The 21,192-nt window shown below is 40.9% G+C and overlaps 2 protein-coding genes and 1 non-coding gene across 3 annotated transcripts; all 3 read right to left on the reverse strand.

Moving 5' to 3' along the window:
• Positions 1 to 353: 353 nt before the first annotated feature.
• On the reverse strand, positions 354 to 14,986 carry ccar1 (cell division cycle and apoptosis regulator 1). Its single transcript, XM_005456531.4, has 26 exons — positions 14,859 to 14,986; positions 13,553 to 13,713; positions 13,283 to 13,458; positions 13,037 to 13,168; positions 12,503 to 12,535; positions 11,837 to 12,033; positions 11,455 to 11,581; positions 10,861 to 10,980; positions 10,008 to 10,200; positions 9,706 to 9,850; positions 9,435 to 9,587; positions 9,085 to 9,310; positions 8,343 to 8,456; positions 7,242 to 7,408; positions 6,156 to 6,366; positions 4,862 to 4,945; positions 4,585 to 4,773; positions 4,284 to 4,475; positions 3,942 to 4,172; positions 3,732 to 3,861; positions 3,524 to 3,612; positions 3,293 to 3,433; positions 3,038 to 3,158; positions 2,739 to 2,921; positions 1,437 to 1,642; positions 354 to 1,362 (listed from the first exon to the last, which is right to left on the reverse strand). The coding sequence occupies exons 2-26, from the start codon at positions 13,662 to 13,664 to the stop codon at positions 1,282 to 1,284; spliced, it is 3,753 nt and encodes a 1,250-aa protein (XP_005456588.1). The 5' UTR covers positions 13,665 to 13,713; positions 14,859 to 14,986; the 3' UTR covers positions 354 to 1,281.
• Positions 8,246 to 8,310, reverse strand: LOC112842056 (small nucleolar RNA SNORD98). Its single transcript, XR_003213648.1, has one exon. It is a non-coding gene; the product is annotated as a small nucleolar RNA SNORD98 (small nucleolar RNA).
• Positions 14,987 to 16,570: 1,584 nt separating the features above from the next.
• Positions 16,571 to 20,937, reverse strand: zgc:110319 (NFU1 iron-sulfur cluster scaffold homolog, mitochondrial). The gene is made up of 8 exons (XM_003451931.5): positions 20,695 to 20,937; positions 20,176 to 20,276; positions 19,958 to 20,093; positions 18,751 to 18,817; positions 18,555 to 18,666; positions 18,408 to 18,471; positions 18,028 to 18,202; positions 16,571 to 17,131 (listed from the first exon to the last, which is right to left on the reverse strand). Exons 1-8 carry the CDS (start codon positions 20,757 to 20,759, stop codon positions 17,036 to 17,038), a joined length of 816 nt encoding a protein of 271 aa, XP_003451979.1. The 5' UTR covers positions 20,760 to 20,937; the 3' UTR covers positions 16,571 to 17,035.
• Positions 20,938 to 21,192: the final 255 nt, after the last annotated feature.

A 21,192-nucleotide genomic window follows, 5' to 3' on the forward strand; every position in this document is an offset into this window, starting at 1 on the left:
TAAAACTGCACCGCTGGTATGGATGTATTTAATTTTATGTCTTAAAAATGCTCACAAAGTTGTCTAACATGTATCTAACTAATCTACGAGTTGGACTAAACCTGGTTTAATCCTTCAAATCAATCAAAAGTTCAACCAAGTCAGTAGACTGGTGTCCAGTAGCTACAACTCTGCTGCCATCTGCTGGTCAGCAGTGTAACACTGCAACCCACACAGCAGCTGCTCTATTTAGTTTTCATCTTTTTCAGTGTGCTCTTATCTTTGTAAATAAATAACATTTTTTTCTATATAGACAAGTCAAAATACCTGCTGTGACACACAAACAGTGTGGAAAAAGAAATGCAGACACACTGTAGTGTTAAAATGGACCACTTTACTCTTGCACAAGACATCAATAGAGCGCATTTTCAATATAAAAATAAAATCACCTGCTTTGGAGCACATTTAAACGCAACTGTGCCTCTTGTTAAGAACCCAAACCAACGCAAACAATTTAGAGATGGATCTCAAGTGTTCATTCCTTCAGCAGAACACACATTCATTAAGCTTAACTTTTGGTTCATGTGTTAGTTTCCTTTAGCAGAAAACACGACAAACGCTGGTCACAGTAAAACATGAAAGTGGCAGCGCAGAAGTTGGTGGATACAGTGAGACAGAAAAAAAAAAGTCCAAGAAAGGCAGGAACCATGCATAGCCGTGTGTGTGGGAAAAAAATCCTGCAGAAACCCGTTAAACCAGCCGAAGAAAAGGACTACAAACCCAGCAGAGCTGTGAGAAATAAAAAGGGGCTGGTTAAGGAAGTGGTTCTGTCTGAAGCACAGGGGAACACTCCAACACTTCCTTCCATCCAAAATTAGCTTCTTTTAAATATTTTATGAATACTCTCGCACATAAATAGCCTCATTATTGCTCATTAGAAAAAAACAAAAAACAAAACTCAAGTACAACTCACACACACGCCTGCATTTAAACCTACAGAGTGGCACTTCAGCGGCCTTAACAAAGCAAACGCGATGGCAAAAAGATGCTAGCAACTGAACTCACTTTGAAAATAAGCGCTTCAAAGCTTTGTCATCGTTAAAATTACTCTAAATAAGAAAAGTAACTCCTCAGAAACAGAGGAGGTGGTCAAATTATTACAAGGGAACTAATTCATTAAATTAAACGTACTTGGGAGACAACGGGTTCAAATATAACACAGTCAAATTACTCTTGTGTAGTGAATATTTACAGTTTAAGATAATCAGTACTGATTAGCTTCACTCCTTTGAAATATGTCACTTAATCATCTGCGCCGTTCGTCTGGGATGTCCGACTGTGATCAGCGGCGACTTCGCTGCCAGGCTCGTCCATGTCCTGATCCTGAAAAGGAAAAAGCAGTAAGTGAATATGAGCTCATTTCCTCCATCGAGGTAAACATTTTAAACGTGCTGCACCTTCTTCAGCACTTCCAGCACTCCTTTCACAGTGGACATCAGTGAGTTTGCTGATTTGCTCAGGATCTCGCGGTAGACTTTCTTCTCTTCCTCCACGGTCTTCAGAGTCTGCTCGGTTTGGCTCAGAGTGCTTTTCACCTCCTCCAGCTCCCTCGACAAAGATTTGTTGGCTTGCTCCAACTGAGCTTTAACCTTTGCATCTTCGTCTGCGATAAAGAATCAACACCAAGTCAGGATCACAGAGAGAGCAGGGGCAAACGCTGGTCACAGTAAAACATGAAATCGGAACTGGAAACAGCAGCGTATCCCACTGAACTCTGTAAAAACTACCCACTTTATTAGGTACACCTGTCCAACTGCTCATTAACACAAATATCTAATCAGCCAGTCACATGTTAGCAACAAGGTCAAGATGACCTGCAGAAGTATTTCAGAAAGTGCTGATATACTGGGATTTTCACACACCAAAACAACTCCTTACACCCAAGGAATGTAACCTAACATTAGCAAGGTGTACCTAATAAAACGTCCAATCATCGTAACTATACACTACATTTAACTGCCTCTCAAGTTAGTCCACCAGCACCAGCACAGACCTTTGGTGACAAAGGTCTGTGCTGTCAGTTTGTGATTAACAAACGATTGTTATACAATATGTGCACAGCTGGTCAGTAACCTCTCTTAATGTTTTATGAATGCCTGTGTTTTAGTATTTCTTCCGTGTCAGTGTAATCATGAGCATCCATGTGGCGGTATCCTCGCAACAGCAAAGAAACAGCTCAGTCGTGGACATTGTGGACTGGCAGTAAACATCAGCGTCTATAAATGCCAACATCAAACATTCACAAACATGTGGTAAGGGCAGTAGGACGACTCCTCTCCTGTAGGTTAATAATATGTTACATATTCTCTAACTTGTTTACACTCCTGCAGATATACTGTAGTGAAGCCATGTAAATCTGTCTGTTCTCTGCTAGGATAACAAGGTTCAGTCCTACAACCGCCTTCCTTTTCTTTGAAGACTGTGTTTGTGTTTATGTTACAGTCAAACTTTTAACGAATTTCCACAGTTTCCATTTTGAATTTACAATAAACTCAGTTTTGCAGACTCCTCTCTGCCATCCAACATACAATGTGCCAGTTCACGTTTCACCAGACATCACAGAAGGAGGGTCCGGAGAATGAAGTGAGACTGAGCTTCTCTGTAGCAACGCTCAAATTGAGCCAGATCATTGTCCCGGGGGACTACTGACACAGAGTGTAGCTTGCAGTTTAGGACATATAATGCAATCCAAAACGTACCCATTTTAGCATCCTGGAACATAAGCTTCTGCTCTATTTCCTCTCTCGCCTTCTCACTCTTCTCTAGCTTCTGCATCATGCTGCCGATGTCAACCATAGCTCCGTTATACACAATCAGGTTACCAGACTCGCTGGCCTCTGACTGAGCACGAGTTTTAGAAGCAGGAAGCAGTCCTCGGTTACCTTAAGGAAGGAAATGTGATAAAAATAAAGTCATTTGGCATCTGTCGCTCCATCCTGCTTAAATGAAACTTATGGAAAATTAAAGGAAACACTAATAGAAATATCTTCAGGCTTACCTGTGAGATTTTCAATCTGGGCTTCATTGAAAGAAGGAATGGGTTCATCTTTTCCCCTGTCTGTCAGTTTTCGGTAGTAACACGATTCTCTGACGACAGGTTTGTTCAAAAGTTTCTTTATCTGAAAACAGAAATCAACAAGACGGATTTACTGAGCTGTAAGGCTGACGGTACGTGTCTTAAAGCAAAGTGAAAAAGAACGTCTAACAGGGTAAGAATCAGAGAACCAGAAAGACCATGTGCTTGTGTTTTCACCTGAGCACGAGAGAGATGCAGTCCCAGTGTGTACAAGATCTCCTCCAGGTCTCTCTCAAGTAAATAGCCACAGTGGCTCTGATCAAAGTAGACAAACGCCATCAGCAACTCCCTGTTGTGTGTGATCATCTGCTTCCTCTCCTAGTGTAACGACAAACACATTCATTAAAAAACAACTTTCTGGACAACATCTACACCTCACCAATGTGTCCATAACAACATACAGCCAACCTTATCTTTGGAGGACCTCTCTTTCGATGATTTTCGGTCATCTTTGCGGTCTTTTCTGTCTCTGTCAGTGGAGTCGTCATCATCTTTGTCTAATAAACAATCAGAAATATTATTTCTTAAAACCATTTTGTGTCTTTGTGAAAAGAAAATATCCCAAATAGTACACAGTTCCAAATCATTCATTTAAATAAGAAGAAGAGTGCAGTACCATCATCCTCATCATCATCTGCATCTTCAGCCTCCATGGGATCATATTCTTCAGCATTGGCTGTGCTGCCATCATCTTCATTCTCCTCCTCATCTCGAGACTCCTCCTTTTTCACCGTCTTTTCTTCAGACTGATTAAAAAAAAAGTTACACAATGACATAAAACCTCACATTTATCAGACAGAGTGAAAACCTGAAAGGCTGCAGAAACCTTTTTCTTCTCTTCCTCATCTTCTTTGGTCTTCTTTGCTGTCGGTTCTTCATTCTCTTCTTCTTTCTCCTTCTTCATTTCACGCTTTTCAGCCTCTTTCTTTTCTGCCTCTTTTTTGGCTTTCTTCTCCTTCTTCTCGTCCTTGGTAGGAAGCGCAGCAAGGGCTTTATATATGCGGTAACCAAAATCTCTCTGCAGCATCTCATTAAAGAGCTCAGCAAACAGAGAAACCTGTACAGAAAGAAGACGGTATATTAAAAACCTGTAAGAAAGCAATCAGTCACACTTCACATGTGTGTGTTTGCAGGTCTTTGTAACAAACCCCAGAGCATTAATTCTCACCTCAAATGAGTGCTCCTTGTTGTCTTCTAGTCTGTAGTCCAGCAGCACACTCAGGGACATGACACTGCAGTCAAATTTGCCGTTCTTGGCTGCCCAGTTCGGGTGTACAAGGATGGTAGGCTCATCAGGAAGGATGTAGCGCCTTTCTCTCCGCTGGCGCTCAAGCTCCTCCTGCCTCTTCTTTTCCTCCTCCTGACAGACAAAAGTATCCATGAGGTGAAATTTAAAGTTAACCTTAATTACAGAAAAGATTTTCTTATATACAGAAGGCTTAACAAGAAAGGATGACATTTATCTGTACCTCTCTGTCATCCTCAGTGCGTGTTGGCTCCTCTTCCTCCACATCCTTGGTCTCTACTTTCTCGGGCTCCTTGGACTCCTCCACCTGCTCCTCCACCTTTAGCTGTTTGGTGAGGCGAGCAATCAGCTGTGACTTTAACCCCTTAGAGCTTAGAGAGCGACAATCGAGCTCCTTGCGCAGGTCATTTACCTACAAGTGAAGAAAACAGACATGAAAAAGCAAGTTGAACATTTGGCTTGTCCTGGTCTCTACTCATACCTGCACCAGCTTTACGCACCTTCATTGACTTCGGGTCAAGTTTAGCCCAGTGAGTGGGAGTACTAACGTCCTTCGAATCATCGTCATCCTTCTCCTCTTCCTCCTTGACAAGAAATCATTAAGATAGAGACAGGCAGAGGGAGAGAAAGAGGTGGGATAACAAACAGTCAGCATAGCACTCATGGTCCTAGTGAGCTTTAAAGTTGATCCGTGCAAGAAGCAAGGCCTCATTTGTCTTTCATTCTCTTGTCCTAGTGAGCTCTCGACTGTGTTTAAGTCCACTGCTACTGAAGCGTACACAGGGAAGCTCTCTAGCTCTTATAAAAAATAAATTAAATTAAATAAATAAAAAAAAACAACAGAAATGCTCCCCCCCAGCTGCCAATCAATCAATCTGTGGAACACAAAAAAGGTAAAAATCAATGAGAGGTGTGTCCAAAAGGTGTGTAGGTACATCAGGTGAATGAAGCTGGCCTCCAAACGGAGTGAGGATAGGGTGGCCCTACCATGCTCTATGACTGGGGTATTGCCATTTATGGGTTTTATACACCTACGTCAGATAGGAGCCATGTGTCCTTCTGTCCAACCAACTGCCCTGGAAAAACCAAATTCTACATATAGTCCAAATGAAAGTGTAGAATCCAACAACAAGAACAGACAAGAAGCAGGACTTGGGGGAGGTTCTCTTTTCGAAGTCAGACGATATCAAATTGATGTGAAAAATCATATAGAAATACACATTTTTCTACAACAAACACATTATGTGAGCGCAACTGACTCCACAGATTCCAGTACGTTTGCAAATGATGGGTCCCAGTGTTAAAAATTGATCACTGGTTCAAATTTAAACTCATTCTCAATCAATCTGCAAGCAGATACCTTTTTATAATAATGCAAAACAAATGCCAACATTAACATAAATTACTGAACCAGATTAGCACCCAATTTCATGGTGTTTAAGCAACTGGAAGCTGTTTTACCATTTGCGACAGGGGCCTACACAACACAACCTAGTCTCACTGCTTCCACTGTGTGTGTCTGCTGGATGTGAGGGAAGGTGGGAGTGCTGATGGAGGAATGGAGGAGTTGGAGCAGAGGAAAAGGGGACAGGTGGAGGAATAAACAGAAGAAGCCTAGGTGAGGTTTGGTGGAGCAGTAATATGCCTGGGTTCGTATCTGTGTGCGTGCAAGGTGAGGTGTGCTTCGTGTTTTGTGTGTATCTGGGTTTTTTTGTTTTTTGTTTGTTTTTTTGTAAGTCCTGTGCCTTCCTGTGAGAAGCGGAAATGAGAAGAGAGGGATTAGCGGTTCAGTGCCTGTTCTCCATCCGCCTCCTTTCGCTCGGCCGACAGCTTCTCAGCCAGCTGCTCCCGGAGTCGCCGTGACAGCACCTCCCACTCTGAGCGGGTAGGAAGACAATGCCAAACATCCGGAAGAAACAAAACCACTGTCTCCACATGAGCAGGGACTGTCCGCCCCTTGTGTGTCTCCTCTGGCCGATGATAGCGAATCTCTGCAAAACGATACCTGTCGCAAAGGAAGAAGGTGCATTGGAAAGAAACATTCTGGTCAGGGCACAGTATAAAAGGCAAGCCTTGCTATTGGGCGAGCCTTCTACAGCTACTCCCTCCCATCAGGTCACTCAATGATCGTAGAGGTCATTACAGTGACCCTTCTCCCACACAACACACAGCATAGACAAATGGACCCAGTCTGCAGCTCTCCAACTGTTGGCACAGGTTACGGCAGCCATTTTGAAAAAGTTGACAGACAATCACAGGAAAATTAAAAAAAAAAAAAAAATTAATAATCACACCCCCAAATTCATCCCCATTATAGCTTCAGCCAATTATGGATGAGTACTCTGCATTTGCCCTAGGATGCACTTGACGTACTACATTAGGGTTGTGTGAAGAGAGACAGAATCAACAGGACAGTGAAAGCCAGTTAAATATATAAGATATTTAACAGAGAGAATAGAAAAAGAAAAGAAAAACAAAAAGTAATGGCAGTGTCTTCTGGTCCAGGCTACTGCTTCCAGCCACCAAGTCCATGCGTTTGGTTTTTCATCACAATGAAATGTGTGTATATGAATAAGAGTGTGTGACAGAAAGAGAGAGCCAAGACTACAACACACAAAAGGCCAAAAAAACCAACATTACACAACACAAAAAATTATAATAGTAAATAATAGATTGCAAATTAACAGCACAATAATCATTAATATAACAAAAATTAAAACAAAACAGAACACCCCACTCTACATGTCCAGGAAAGATTTAGTATCGAGGTAGCATAAAGATGCAGTACATTACAGATAATTTAGGATTTTAGTTACAAAGTTAAGAATTATAACACAACCAGTGAGAACAATAAATACTGATGAGAGTAGTGGAGCTTACCACTGAGTGCACAGACTAAGGTCTATGCCTGTGAGGGCCTTGCAACAGCGTATCGCTGTCTTAATAAGGACTGCTGGATCCTTCTCTGGGTCCGCTCCATCCAGAGATGGAGACCAGTGACCACCAATGGCCATGGCCTCATCTTTACCTCTCATGCCCACCAAAAACTGAAGGAGAAAAAGACAGGTGCAAAGGAGAGCCACAGAGTACAGGTTAGATGGAAATGGGGAATGGGAATATGGGAAACAAGGGTGCAGAGAGTGAGAAGAGCAAAGAGAATAGAGACAAAGACAGAAAAGTATCAGCAGTATGTCCAAATAATCACACATCTAATAAATTTGTGCAATATTCTCATTTTCTGACCTTTCCTCTTGCAGACACAGAGGACGCTTCAAACATAACACAGAAATGTAAATGCCAGAATTAATTGCCCCTGCAGGTCGCCCCCTTTCTCTCACACACGCACACGCACACACACACACACACACCTCTGCAAATCTAAAGACATAAGAAGATGCAACCCCCGTTTTACAGCATCATAGCTTGAATTTGTCATTCATACAGTGAGCGACATTCAGGTTAGGACTGCTCTATTAATCTTATAATATTACTGGCCCACAATAGCAACTATGTTATCAGATGCAAACCCAACAAGCTGTCAGTGTTCTCCAGAGATGGCGGCCGGTGTGCATGACTGCAGTTCTACAAGCTTTGTAGGAATTCTGACGCTGATGATCCCCCCCCAAAAAAAATGTAGCTACCAGTGTAATTTTCCCACTGAAGCAGCCTGTTGGTTCTTGGTGGCACACTGAAATGCCATCAAGGCAGACTTGGAGCAGGAAAAGAAACTTACTGTCAACTCTATTTGTCACTGCAAAGTGAGCTCTGACAATAAAAATCTATCTCTGATCTTACTGTTGTTTGTACTATACAGCATTAGAAATAGCTTTCAAGGAAAGGTGAAAAAAAATAACACACCATAGGTAAATTAACACAAGGGAGCCGACATCAGTTTAGAGTTTTCCACACTGAGTATTCAGCAATGGAATAGGATTACTACATCATTGTCAGCTCCTGTGCATTCTAAAGGGTTTGACATACCTTAATCAGTCTAGCAGGATGCTGGAAGGAGTCTCTGACTTCCTGTGGGTCCTCTGCCAGAGCACAGGACTTATGATAAAGCTCCTCTATACTGGGGTTAGCCAGCAGCATCACCTGAAAAACGGAAGAGGCCACATTAAAGTTATAATCCTTACTATGTTATTCAAGTCAAATGCCATGTTTTACACAATATATGGTCTGCATTCCCTCTGTATAAAATGTCAGAGTTCAGTCAGTAATTATGCCTCTTCATCACTGCTTTGTCTCACTAACGTGTTCCTATGACAATACACGTCTTCATTGGGAGGCTCTTATGATGGCAGCTGTTACTATTCACACTCTTTACACTGTGTCAGAGGGATACAAAGATAATACAAGTACAAACATAACATTTCCTACTATAGAGGGTTAACAGTCACAGTAAAGGATTAGTTGAAAAGCTGTGGGTGATGGCTTGCACACCTCTAACTGCCATGTAACATTCCCAGCTTTACCATAATGAATGGTATATGAAGCCTTTTTGGCTGTAGGTTTATATACCTCTGTAAGCACAGCTCAAACATGACAACTATATACAATCCTATCATTTTCTGATTTACTTTTATTTTAATGCTGCAGTGCTATGATAGACACACTGCAGTTAAAGCTGATTACTTTTAAGTTTATTATTTGAAAGAGCTGTGTGAAAAAAAATGTAATATTACTTATAATGGTGCAACTTATTTAGCACTGGCAGTCATACCTTAGCACTGTAGGTGTGGTTGGCGTCAGGAGGGTCCAGCACAGCCGTGTTCTTGACTAGAGGATCCACCTCTTTGTGCAAAATGTGGAAGTTACAAGCGTTACTAAATTGGAAGGGTCGCGTAAAAGGGAAGGCATCCACCCAGGTGAAGACAGCATCAAAGAAGTCGCTGGGAATGTAGAGGCTCTGGTAGCGCCTCCTCAGCTCCATCATGTCACAGCTGGAGCTGCAGAACACAAGGAGGACTCTCAGATTTCAAACTGGGGCGCCACATCCTGCTGTACAGTATTATACTAAAGTGTGGCATATCTATGATGATGTGTTTTTAACAAAGGAAATAATATACATACCCATCTAAGCTGAACTTGGAAAACTGGACAGTGTAGCGAGGTACAACTCTGCGAGGCCGTCTTGGGGAGCGGTCACGTCGCGGTGAACGGTCTCTGGAGCGTTTGCGTGTGGGTGACCGTTCTCTTGATCGCCTGCGCTCACGGTCTCTGTCTCTGTTAAAGAATCAATTTTTAAAAAACGTAATGACTCATGACTTCTAATGAACAGGAGGATGAAATGGATGTGGAACAGGTGTATGATGTAGTAATTATATGGTAACTGCCATCTCACCTGCGTTCTTCTTTAGTTCTGAGGATGAGCTCAGGGCCTCGATCACTGCGAGTGGGGAAACGAGGCGGAGGCTCAATTCTTCGGACAGGCTGCGGCTGTGCCATCATTCTCACTGGAGGCTGGAGGAGACCCCCGGGAAACACTTCTAGCAATGACGAGAATAATGCACTTGCTTACTACACATACTATTCTGTGTTCAAACGTTGTACCAAAACAGCAGCAAAAATAACACTCATCATTACTAGTTGTTCAGAGTGCTTTACAAGCAAACGCTAGATAAATGCCACTGACAAGTACTGTACCTTTGGGCGGAGGCTGTGGCAGCAGAGGCTGAGGAGGGTTTTGGAGAAGAGGGGCAAGAGAAGCAGCAGACAGCTGTGCCTGCAGAAGAGACGGAGGGGGAGCCTGGGCTGGAACACTGAATGTGGTCGGGGGAGGTAGTGACTGCAGCATGGTGGGGGCTGCCTTCATCATGCTGGAAGCTTGAGGCTGGTTCTAGATAAAAAGTAACAAAGGAAAAATGGAGGTTAATAAATCTTTAAATGCAGACCTGAAACAATCAATAACATGCCAGCTGTGCAACAATTATGATCTTGGAAGAAAGAAGATCGAAGAAGGTCTGAATATGTTTAAATGAAAGACTTGTAGAAATCTCAACAGGGGTTTCCTCAAAGGTTGTCCTAATCAAAGGAAAGCTGATGTGCAGCATTGATCTCACAGTTATTTCAGTTAACCTGCCAAAAGTAGTACGGCAGGTTCTGACTTGTTAAAAGCAAAAACCTTTTGATAAGAAAAATACTACGAGGCCCTGTTTACTAACAAAACATGTCAGTTTAAGAGATATCTCTGATGTACAGCTTTATACTGTCAGAAAATCATAATGCTTTCTCACTTTAAAAGACAATGATTAGTATAATAATATTTGTCATCAAGAAGCGTATTTGTAAAGACATTTAATATACTTAGTGAGCAGCCAGGTTTGGCATTTTGCTCACCACTTTCAAAGTAAAAAATAGAGCTGAGACTAAATCTGGGCTTATGAAGGAGGTGGAGTAGGAGAAAAACAAATCCACAATAAAAAAAGGAAAACAAAAATGAAAAAACAAGCCGAGAGAAGGAACACAAAAAGTCTGTGATTCACATCTAAGGGGTTACATTTTGTCTGTTGTCCGCAGCGGAGTGCATGTCCGAGTAGCGCAGCTGCATCCCTGGCTCATTGTAAAGGCTGCCGAGTTGTGGGGAAGCTTGAGGTAAAGGCTGAGGCTGCTGCTGATGCTAGGAGGGATTGAAAACACAACAGTTAAAAAAAGAAAGAACAGGACTAAGATTTTTTTTGAAAAGGACAAATAAAATAAATAAACAGTTATAGCAAGACCCTAGAAAGTCTGAGCACATTTTCTATAGTTGGAAAAAAGTAACCCCACCAGTTTCAGATGAGAACATGTTTGCTGAGAACATGATTTTTATTACAGTAAATAAGAACTTAAACACTAAAACCAGTAAAGTCTGTGTGCTTAACTTTATAATGAACACCATGAAAACACTGGTGCTGATAAAATTGTGATTATAATATCAAAAAAGCAAAGTTCCTAATTCTGAGAATCGGGGACTGTATAAATACCTCTACATTTGAAATGCAATGTGTTTGTGAAACTCCTTAAATCAAAGCTGAAAGTATGCATTTCAATACAATACAAAGCCACAAACTGTAATGCTGTGCTCCAAAATGCAACCTTTGAATATTCTCACCGACTGATTTGCTAGTTGAGGTAAAGTCTGGATGCGCTGGGCGTTCCACTTGAACGGCATATTCGGGTTGTACACAGCTTCCACTAGGACCCTGTCACCCACCTGGGGAGTCTTCCCCTTCACAGCACTATGAAATACAAATATATACAAAAACACACAAGAAAATCTGTTTGTAATGCTGCATCATTTTCAGATTCACAGAAGCAAACTTGTAGCTCTTTAAGTTATGGGTGATTAATAAGGTCCACTGCAGGTTAACAATGGTGCAAGAAAAGGGATTGTATGTGCAATTTATACAATGAAAAACTTCTAATGAAAGTGTTAATTTTATTAAACCACCAAGTGACAGAATATGAGCGATGTTGGGACCACCCTTTTTCACCTTAACTGAAAGAAGACATCTTCATCTACAAAGCCAAACGTGTCATGCAGCTTATTGACGACACCGGTGAAGACTCGCTGCTTCTGAGGCTGCGTCTGCTGTTGGTGGCTTGAACGTGGTGTGGGATAAGACACAGTAATTTGGGCTGTCTGCTGTGGGTTAGACAGGCTCAGGCTCGTGGGCAGGGCGACAGGGGGCTGAGGGTTTGGAAAAGAAAGAAGAATCAAAACACTACAATCACACTTTAGTGGTATATCTAAAAACTACCATGATCTCAAGGGAGATCGCTTGATAGCTAACTTTGCTATTTCTCCTCTATATGCATTAAACACAAAGCTTTAAGAAGAAGAACCTAAAAAATAATAATAAATAATAAGGAAATCTGCGTCGATATGGTCATCTACAAAAGAATTCAACCTAAATGATAGTTTGATTATTCAAATGCTCTGTGCAAACGTCCACAAAAAACTGTAGTACTTGAAAAAGTGTGACAGTATGAGAGCAGACAGGGTGCAGCTGCTGCACCTCGTCTGCAGCAGCTGCCCTTGTCTGTGTCCACAACCAAGCAGAATTGCTAGCTAATATGTAAACAGACAGGACAGATAGGACAGATCTCGGTGTCTATGTAGGGCTTGAGTTTGTGGTATGTTTTTGTAAACACATTACCTGAGAAATGAGTGCCTGCTGAGGCTGTGGAAGCTGAAGTAAGAAGAGAAAAAAAGGTGAACTTTTTGTTGAAATGAAACAACATATTTACACCCAAATCAAAGACACATATTGCGCTGTCATAACGTACCCAACAGCTGTTCACTAACAGATTCTTACAACATAAATAATACGTAAGATGTAAACATGCTGCGCAGCCATATCAAATTACAATTAGCTTATTTACATATTTACATTACATTGTCTTGGGAGAAAATTGAAAAGTGACTAAAAAAAAATAGCAGAAATGGATTTTATGTTAATTTTGAAGATTTCAAAATGATCTTACAAAACTTTAAGATTTAGCCAACTTATGGTCAGTTTCGAAACAACCCTTCTGTCTACTGTAACACATCATAGGGTGATGATATATAAAACAATCAGCGAAATCTAAATTTAAAGCAAAATGTCAATAAGAATCTAAACTAAAAAGGATATTTTCCAAGGTAAGGAAATACAGTGTGACACAAAGAAAAGTAAAGGCCGGTGAGATACCTGATGAGGTACATTGTACAGCTGCTGCTGGGGGGGTTGTTGGGGAGGTTGCTGCTGTTGTTGCTGCTGCTGCTGCTGTTGTTGCTGCTGCTGTTGTTGTTGATACTGCTGAAGCGCTGTATTGATTTGAGACTATGGACATTTAAAAAAAACAAAAGGGGGGCAGTAGCAAAGAGCGTCAAATGTGACCAGGGAAAAGACACACAGATGTCTTACTATGCTTAGCATTACTCTGTTGTGACTGACCTGCTGTAATGCTGCTGCAGCGGCTGCTGCAGCTTGCTGTTGCAAAGCAGCAGTTTGCTGAGAGAGCTGATAGTTTGCAGCAGACTGGTTGCTGAGAGAGGCTGCAGCCAAGGCTGACTGCTGAGAGTAAACAGCAGGAGATGCTCCCAGAAGAGATGGCTGCTGCACTCCGAGAGCTGTGGGGGGTGTGGGGTATAATGTGAAATGTGAGTGTAATTGCACCGACGGGTAAAGTGGTAATGACATTTGATCTGATTGCGCTATACTCACAGTGCAGGCTGTTGAGGTCCAGAGACTGTCCTGTGTGGCCTGGCTGGGACACTGCTGTGGCAGCAAACTGAGTCGCCCACGGCGGATTTTTCTGTCCCCCGAACTGGGCCATGACTCATTCAGATTAAGGGCAGCCTTTTTTCTCCAGGCCAATGCTGTCACTATAAACATAAACCAAAAGTCAAGAGAATTAGTAGCAATTTGATCACACGGTCACGACTCTAGAGGTAAAACTTGAACTTGCTTGAATGCCAGCAGCTACTCTTTAAGTGCCTATCGGGGTACCAGTGTGTGTTTGTGTGTGACACACTGCGTGTGCAAGAATAGATGTTACTTGTGGTGGATGTATAACAGTCAAAAACCTGCATGAATATCAAGCAGGGAGTCTGGCCTGGCTTTAACTTATGTCACCATTTACTTTGCAAAGCGTGTTACACATAACAAGGGCAAAGCAAGGGTGCACAGAACAACAAATGAAGACTAAAACCACGTCCGGTGAAGCATTTCAACTCTGATAGGCCAAATGTTTCCCTTCTATATATAAAAAAAAAACTGACATCTGTCTACAGATAAGACATTTATCACTCACAGCTCATGGTGATGATGTTGAAGCTGAGTGCACTTGCCAAAATAATCTTCACATATGGAGTATACTCTTTCTATGATGGTAACACGAGGGAATCCAAAAAGAAAACTATACTAATTATTTAATGAGGGGAAAAAAACGTGTTCTCATAGTTATCTCTAGGACTCTTCAGATTAGCATATGCTGACACAGCAACTAAAACGGGCTCAAAGGCTGTCCAGCTAACGTTAGCTACTCACTGAGAGTATGCTAGCGTGAGCAGCTAGGCTACTTAACGTTTACGTTCGTCTAGTGAGCTAATGTTGTTATTGTTGAAGGTAACAACAAGCTGACTCAAGCTTTTGTAGCTACGTTAATTTTGCTTGGGCAGTACCTTTCAAAAGTCCCCAGTTTGACTACAAATATATTAAAATGCAGCATGGCTACTGTACGACAGATACGGTAGCAACACATATAGAGCTAACACGTAGCATTTTCGCATCGTTAGCTTTGTTGCCAGATTAGCCTCGTGCTAGATTTGTTGTCGAAAGCGAGGCCCGAATTAAGCTCACTGGCTCTTGCAGTGAATAACCAGTGTTTTAAAAGCATAGTAATACACAGCGTAATGATGGCAGGCTCTCTCTTGCATGCAATTTAAGAGTGCACGTTACATTTACATTAAATATTTATAATTATTTAGGTAATAAAGATTTTCATTAAAACACTGTCAACAGTGCTTACCGTTGTCTCCCTGCACCGGTCTATTACGGATAGAGAACGCGCATGCGCAGAATGGAAACCCCGATCTGTGCTCCACATCCAGCAAACGGTAGAGAGAGTAGTTCAAATATTTACTTGTAATCGTGTGCATATGGTGGTGGTAATTCCAGCACTTCCTTACTTCATGTAGGAATATAAAGAAGAACAATAGTCTGTTACTACTGATTTTAAAGGTTAGGACATGCTTAGGCTAAAATTAAAATGTAATATCTAGGCTAATTAAGATAATCCAGCTATTAGGCTACCTAATTTTTTATTTTTATTTTTATTTTTTTACAGCCGGTAAAAATGTAGAAGTTGTTAAACACAGCAAAAAATATAACGAACTGCTTATACAGGTATCATTATATATTATATTTCACACCATCACACCAACCCATGCTCTTTTCCTCTAGCCACTCAGCTCCATTTTCACTCCTCCTATGTGAATGTCCAAATCATGTCAGCCTTGCTTCTCTACGTTTTTCTCCAAACAGCTGTCTCTGAAACTCTACTCATCAGGTCAATTCCAGTGAAAATCTCAGCATCTTCAGGTCTAGCACCTCTAGCTAGACCTGACCTCCTACCGCTCTGCTACCATTTTCAAACAAGCTGCATGTCTGACTTAAGCACTTAAATACTATGAAGCTACTTTCAGTGCCTCCCTTATTCACGAGGACTCACTGAGGCAGGTGGCTTCACTTTTGATCTAGTACATTTTTACACTGGATATTCTTCCTGACACATTGCTTGTATCTAGTAGCATTGATGTAACTTAATATTGATCATGAACACCACAAATGCACCAATCCTTGAAATAGGAAAATCAGCCTTAGATGCCCATGATTTAGGATGATTCAATCCCTAAAATGCATCTAAAGGATGGAAGAATGAGAAGGATTATTGGAAGAGACATACTCAAATGGCATAGCACAAGGGGACCACGACTGTTTAAAGAACTTCTCCTTTTTTATTCCTACATTTATTAGTTATTTAAGGTGATCAAACTTTTTGAAAAAGATCAAATATCTTTTCACGTTTGTGCCACGTTGCGAAAAGGATTACAAGCCGCCTGTTACAATATATAAATTTTACAGTGGTTGAGAGAGGCAGGGTAGAGTGGGTGCAAAGGGTGTCAGGGACCTCCAAAATTTAACGGCAAGTATTTCGTACTGTGGCTTCATAAACTCTAAGGAATGGGGCTCAGGCTACAATAAAAAGATGGATGCTTTTTTTCACATTCAAGCTCTAATATCTATAAACCATTCACTAAATGGGCTGCTTTAAGGATTATATGACTTGTAATAGGAACTGTAAATGAAATATCCACCCCCACTTGTAAAACTTTGGTTTCTAAGGCTTCAAAATATATTTTAAATACACTGCCCCAAATGTACTGGGGATTTCAAGCATCTATCATTCTGTGTTAACTTGAGCTACACTCCAGAGGGTCTATAGTCACAGTGATAATTCAAGAGATTTACCATGGAAAATGTGAAGGACTTAACTCGAGTAGTTTTGTCAATATTGGAATATTTAATATTTTTTACAAATCTGTCTTCCTCTCTCATGTTGCATTAAAACACTTTGCTTTGGTGCACGTGTGGACGATGTTATACAAAAGCTTCCTTTCCTAACTGAGTAGCTTTTTCTTCTAGGACATAACACCAGCGAATTAAAGGTCACAATAAACATCAGATTTCAAATAGTGAACTTTAATGTAATGAAGTAATTACATTGGACCACATAAATTCAGGATACATATAAACTGTTATCCTACCTCAGTATCTTTGTATTTCATGTACAGATTACCGTACTGGCAGATTCTTTGTCATTCGGTATGCGGCAGCAGCCGGTGGATCATTTTATCAAAACATCCCTCTAAACAGTCTTAACCGATGCCACGCACGTTCAAAATATACAGTATTTATAATAAATAAAAACACACCATTTACAGGGTTCTGCTTACACAGAAAAACATGACTGAACCTTCTGTAAACAGACATACAGTTAATGACCTCTACCTGGCAACTGGGTGAATACAGTATGTATAGAACTCTTAACAGTATACAGTATAGTAGGTAATTTTCTGTTCCTCAGTATTATGATTTAGAACAGTAATGTGTGGAAATACTACAGTGCTGCGTATATAACAAGGTTTATGACTGTGTCGGCTGGGGAACTTTCTCGTCTTGCAATTTGCGCTCCACTTCTGAGAAAACCTTTGCACTGATTTCATCCACTTCATCTTCCACCTGGAAAAAATGAGAATGTACAAATTATTTTTATATAAAAGTGATATTTTTATGATATATATTTTTTTTTAAATCTAACAAAGCTTTCAACTGAGCTTTGGAAAACCCATCAGCTGTAAAATGATTACTTCCTGCTGAATATTGTGTGGGCCCCACCTTGTACGGCAAGAGGAGCTCTGAAGGTGTATAGCAAATGTGTGCATGTAAAAGTAACATCCACATGGACCCAGGGTTTCCCTAAAATATTTCCTAATCACAATTCCTCTGCTAGCTTGCCTTCTTCATATAATGCATCCTGGTGGCATCAAGCCTGACCTAAAGGAAAACACGATTCATCAAACCACGCCACGCTCTTCTCTTGGTTCCATGATCGATTTCTGATCTTCACATGTCCTCTGTAGGCAAATGTGTATGTAGATCAACACAGACGCTCTATCTGGTCTGTGGATACTGTACACAGCCCACATGCAACAAGCTGCATTACTCTGTGTATACCAAACACCCTTCTTTAATAGCCAGCACTAACATTTAAGTATTTATGCTCCAGTAGCTTTCAATGGGAAACAAACAAATTAACATTTAAAATAATGAGACCAGCAAAGGCTTAAACTAGTTTTCTACTTTTGAAAGAAAAATAGGAGAAATAAAAAACAGCTCATTTCTAAAGGGACGCACTAACAATCATTTTGAACAAATGAATAATGCAAAACCACTCTAGAAGAGTCCAAGACTAAAAATATGAAGCAGAAATTATCTTAACAAGTCCACTTTAAAGTGACAGCAGAATTTTCTGTATGTGATGACTTATTTATCCAAACAAGAGTTTCTCAAACTTGATATCAGAAGAGTTTACACAAAAACACAAGTTATCCCAGAACATCTCTGCTGATAATCACCTGTTCCACTTTGTCCACTTCAGGGATATAAAACTGCATCATGTTCTGGATCCCATTTTTCAGTGTGACTGTAGAACTGGGACACCCTGTGCAGGAACCAACCAGCTTCAGCTTGACTACTCCGTTCTCAAAACCCTTAAAGATGACATCACCTCCATCCTCCTGCACTGTAGGTCTTGTGATTAAGAGTAACCGTATCAATCGGTACAGAACAGGACAGAGAAACAGAGAGATTAAGACCGTTATCTCGGCACAACTATCTCTTAGAACAATAATGACATCTTTTTTTGTGAATGTGAGTGAAGCAGTGGGGTAAATACTTTCTGAAGTGCAACTGTGGTTTACTTAAGCAGCTCTCAACAGTACTGAGAAATCTCTACCTGATTCTGGTGTCCAGAAGCTCCTTTATGATAGACACAATATCATCATCATCTTCAGAATGACCTACAGTAAAGGGAAATGTAAAACATGTAAATATTTACACAATTTCAAGTCAAAACTTTCATGTTTTCACACTGTACACTCACTGCTTTCATGGTGCACTGCTCCTATTGTTATCGGCTCACCACTCTCAAAGAACTTAGCAATGGCCTCCAGAGCGTGACGCTTAATGTCCGTCCACTCAACATCCTCGTCTGTCTGATAGGAAAACAAACATCTCATGTATTATATGATTAGACTATAACTACAAAGACAAACTGTAAGAGGACATTAAATACTTACTTTAGTGACAGTAATGAAGTCGGGGCCAAAGAACACACTCTGTACTCCTTCAATTTCAAAGAGGTCTCTGAGAGAAACACATTATCATGTTCAGTAAGAAATAAAAAACATATCATGAAACAATGAAGTCCTTTTGGTCTGTTTTGTGATTACAAATCAGACTCAGGATAAGACTAAATGTGCTAAGGAAGCCAGTGTCTCTCCTCGTGAATCCACTGAGGACCAAGATGTTATTTTCAGGACCTACAGCTGTCACATCAGCTGTACATATTATTCAGCCAAGCAACCCCATCATGATCAGAACTGAAAACACCATAAGCATAAAAGCAAAAGAGATATCCTCACACTCAAACCTATGACACATAGGATATTCTTTTTTTAATAACATGACATGAATGCATTGAAATTGTAAATGTACAGCCTCTCATTTTTCCATATTTCATATCCACCTGCAAGCAGGCACTTAATAAGAATAACATATTCACTCATGATCGCTTTAATTGGTTCGCCTGTGCAACTGTTCATTATGAAATTATCTAAACATCCAATCACATAGCAGTAACTGCAGTTATTTTAGCATATTCACACAGTTAAGATGAGCTGCTGAAGTTCTATCCAAGCATCAGAATGATGCCATTGAACATCATGACTTTGAATGTGGCATGGTTGCCTGTGCAGGACGAGTTGGTTTAAATATTTCAGCAACTGTTTATCTCACGGGTCTCAAACTCAAATGAGCTGTGGGCCTTTTGTTTATAAAGAATGGTCCCAAAAAAACAGAGAGAGAGAAAATAGCCAGTGAGTGACAGACTGCTTAAAGCTGACAGGAAGGCTACACTGGCTCAAACCTGCCCTGCAGGAAACCAAAAAAAAGCTAAACTAATAAACTAAACTACCAAAAAAAATCGATCTGAAGAGTCTTGATTTGTGTGACATTCAGATAGTGGGTCAGAATTTAGTGTAAACAACATGAAACCATAGATCCATCCTGCCTTATATTAACGGTTCAAGTTGTTCATGGTATAATTTTGTGGGAGATATTTTCTTGAAACACTCCGGAGGTCTAACCTAGTACTAGCACGGTGTACCTTATGAAGTAAGCATACAGTATAATTCTTCTTGTTTTAGTGCTAGCCCAAATCTGCTTACACGTGCCTCCCAAGGCTTCAAATGTGTTTGAAGTACAACACTAACTCTGGCACACAACCTGGCTAAAGAAGAACATCCAGCCGAGCTTGGAGAAGGAAAGTCAAGTGTTCCGCTTCCCAGGACGGGTTTACCGGGAAGAAACTTCAGGCTCCTGGGGTTCGGTGTATCTTGAGTCTGGATGGACAGGTGTCTTACTGTAAGACATTATATAACCATCAGCTCAGGAAATAACATAATGCAGTGAACGTATGTAAGGTTTTCAAATGAATTTCTCACTTGAGAATTGTGTAGCTCCTATCCCGAGGTGAGGCTGGACTCTTCTGAAGCTCTGGGTGGTGGACAGTGAGTGGTATGAACTTCTGGTCTGCTGTGGAAACCTTAAAGCACAAAGACCACATTACACCTTATATCCGCTCAACTCATTCATTTATTGAGGCACAATTTAAAACGGGTGTCGTTGTTATGCATGGAATAACCTTTTCACTAACAATGAAGTTTTACTATCCAAATTAGCTAGCAACCGTGTGCCAGCAACCACGTGATTTTCACAGTGAAAACTACCAAACTAAATAACACTAAACTACTTTCTTCCACAGCTCCAACCACACCTGGGTGGATGGAGTTAGCCTGGAGACAAAGCTTTGCCCCATGTATTTTGCTAGCTAGCTATGTAGCTGGCTAAAGGCTAATTTCTGTCTCAAATGCAGAGAGTGTCGCAATACTGGGTTATGCTTTACACAGACTCATCATATAGGTATTACAGTACGATGCATCAACGCTGGGGATATTTCAAACCTAAAGTGAGCCGTATTTCTTGTCCGTAAAAGCTGCTGAAGACCCCATCTCATGCGCGCCGCCATTTTGTTTGTTTTGAAAACGAGGACCCCAGGCGGCAGACAGACGGACAGCACACTGTGCTGCCACGTCTTTTCTCTTTGGCACCTCCACCTCCACGTCCTAAAGCTTCTCTGTTGTGAGTCTTTCGGCTACACAAGCTCTCAAAAATGTGGTGATGTTCTCCCCAAACCCCGATCCTCTCCTGAAAGAATATTGCGTTTCCCATACTTCACCGTGTAATTGAGTTGAAACAACGTGACTAAGAACACAGATCACAGCTATAAATTAAAATCAATCTTTTCTCCGAAGAGATGAGTGAATATTTCTCCTTTGAGGATTTACATTATTCCGAAATATAAAAGAAAAATCTGCTTCTGACACTGGTTTTTTCATTTTTCCTGTGATCAAGTGTATTTCCACAGGTGCAGCAATTTACTGAAACGTGCGTAGAAACAC

Source organism: Oreochromis niloticus, linkage group LG13 (assembly GCF_001858045.2).
Source record: "Oreochromis niloticus isolate F11D_XX linkage group LG13, O_niloticus_UMD_NMBU, whole genome shotgun sequence".
NCBI classification, from domain to species: Eukaryota; Metazoa; Chordata; class Actinopteri; order Cichliformes; family Cichlidae; genus Oreochromis; species Oreochromis niloticus.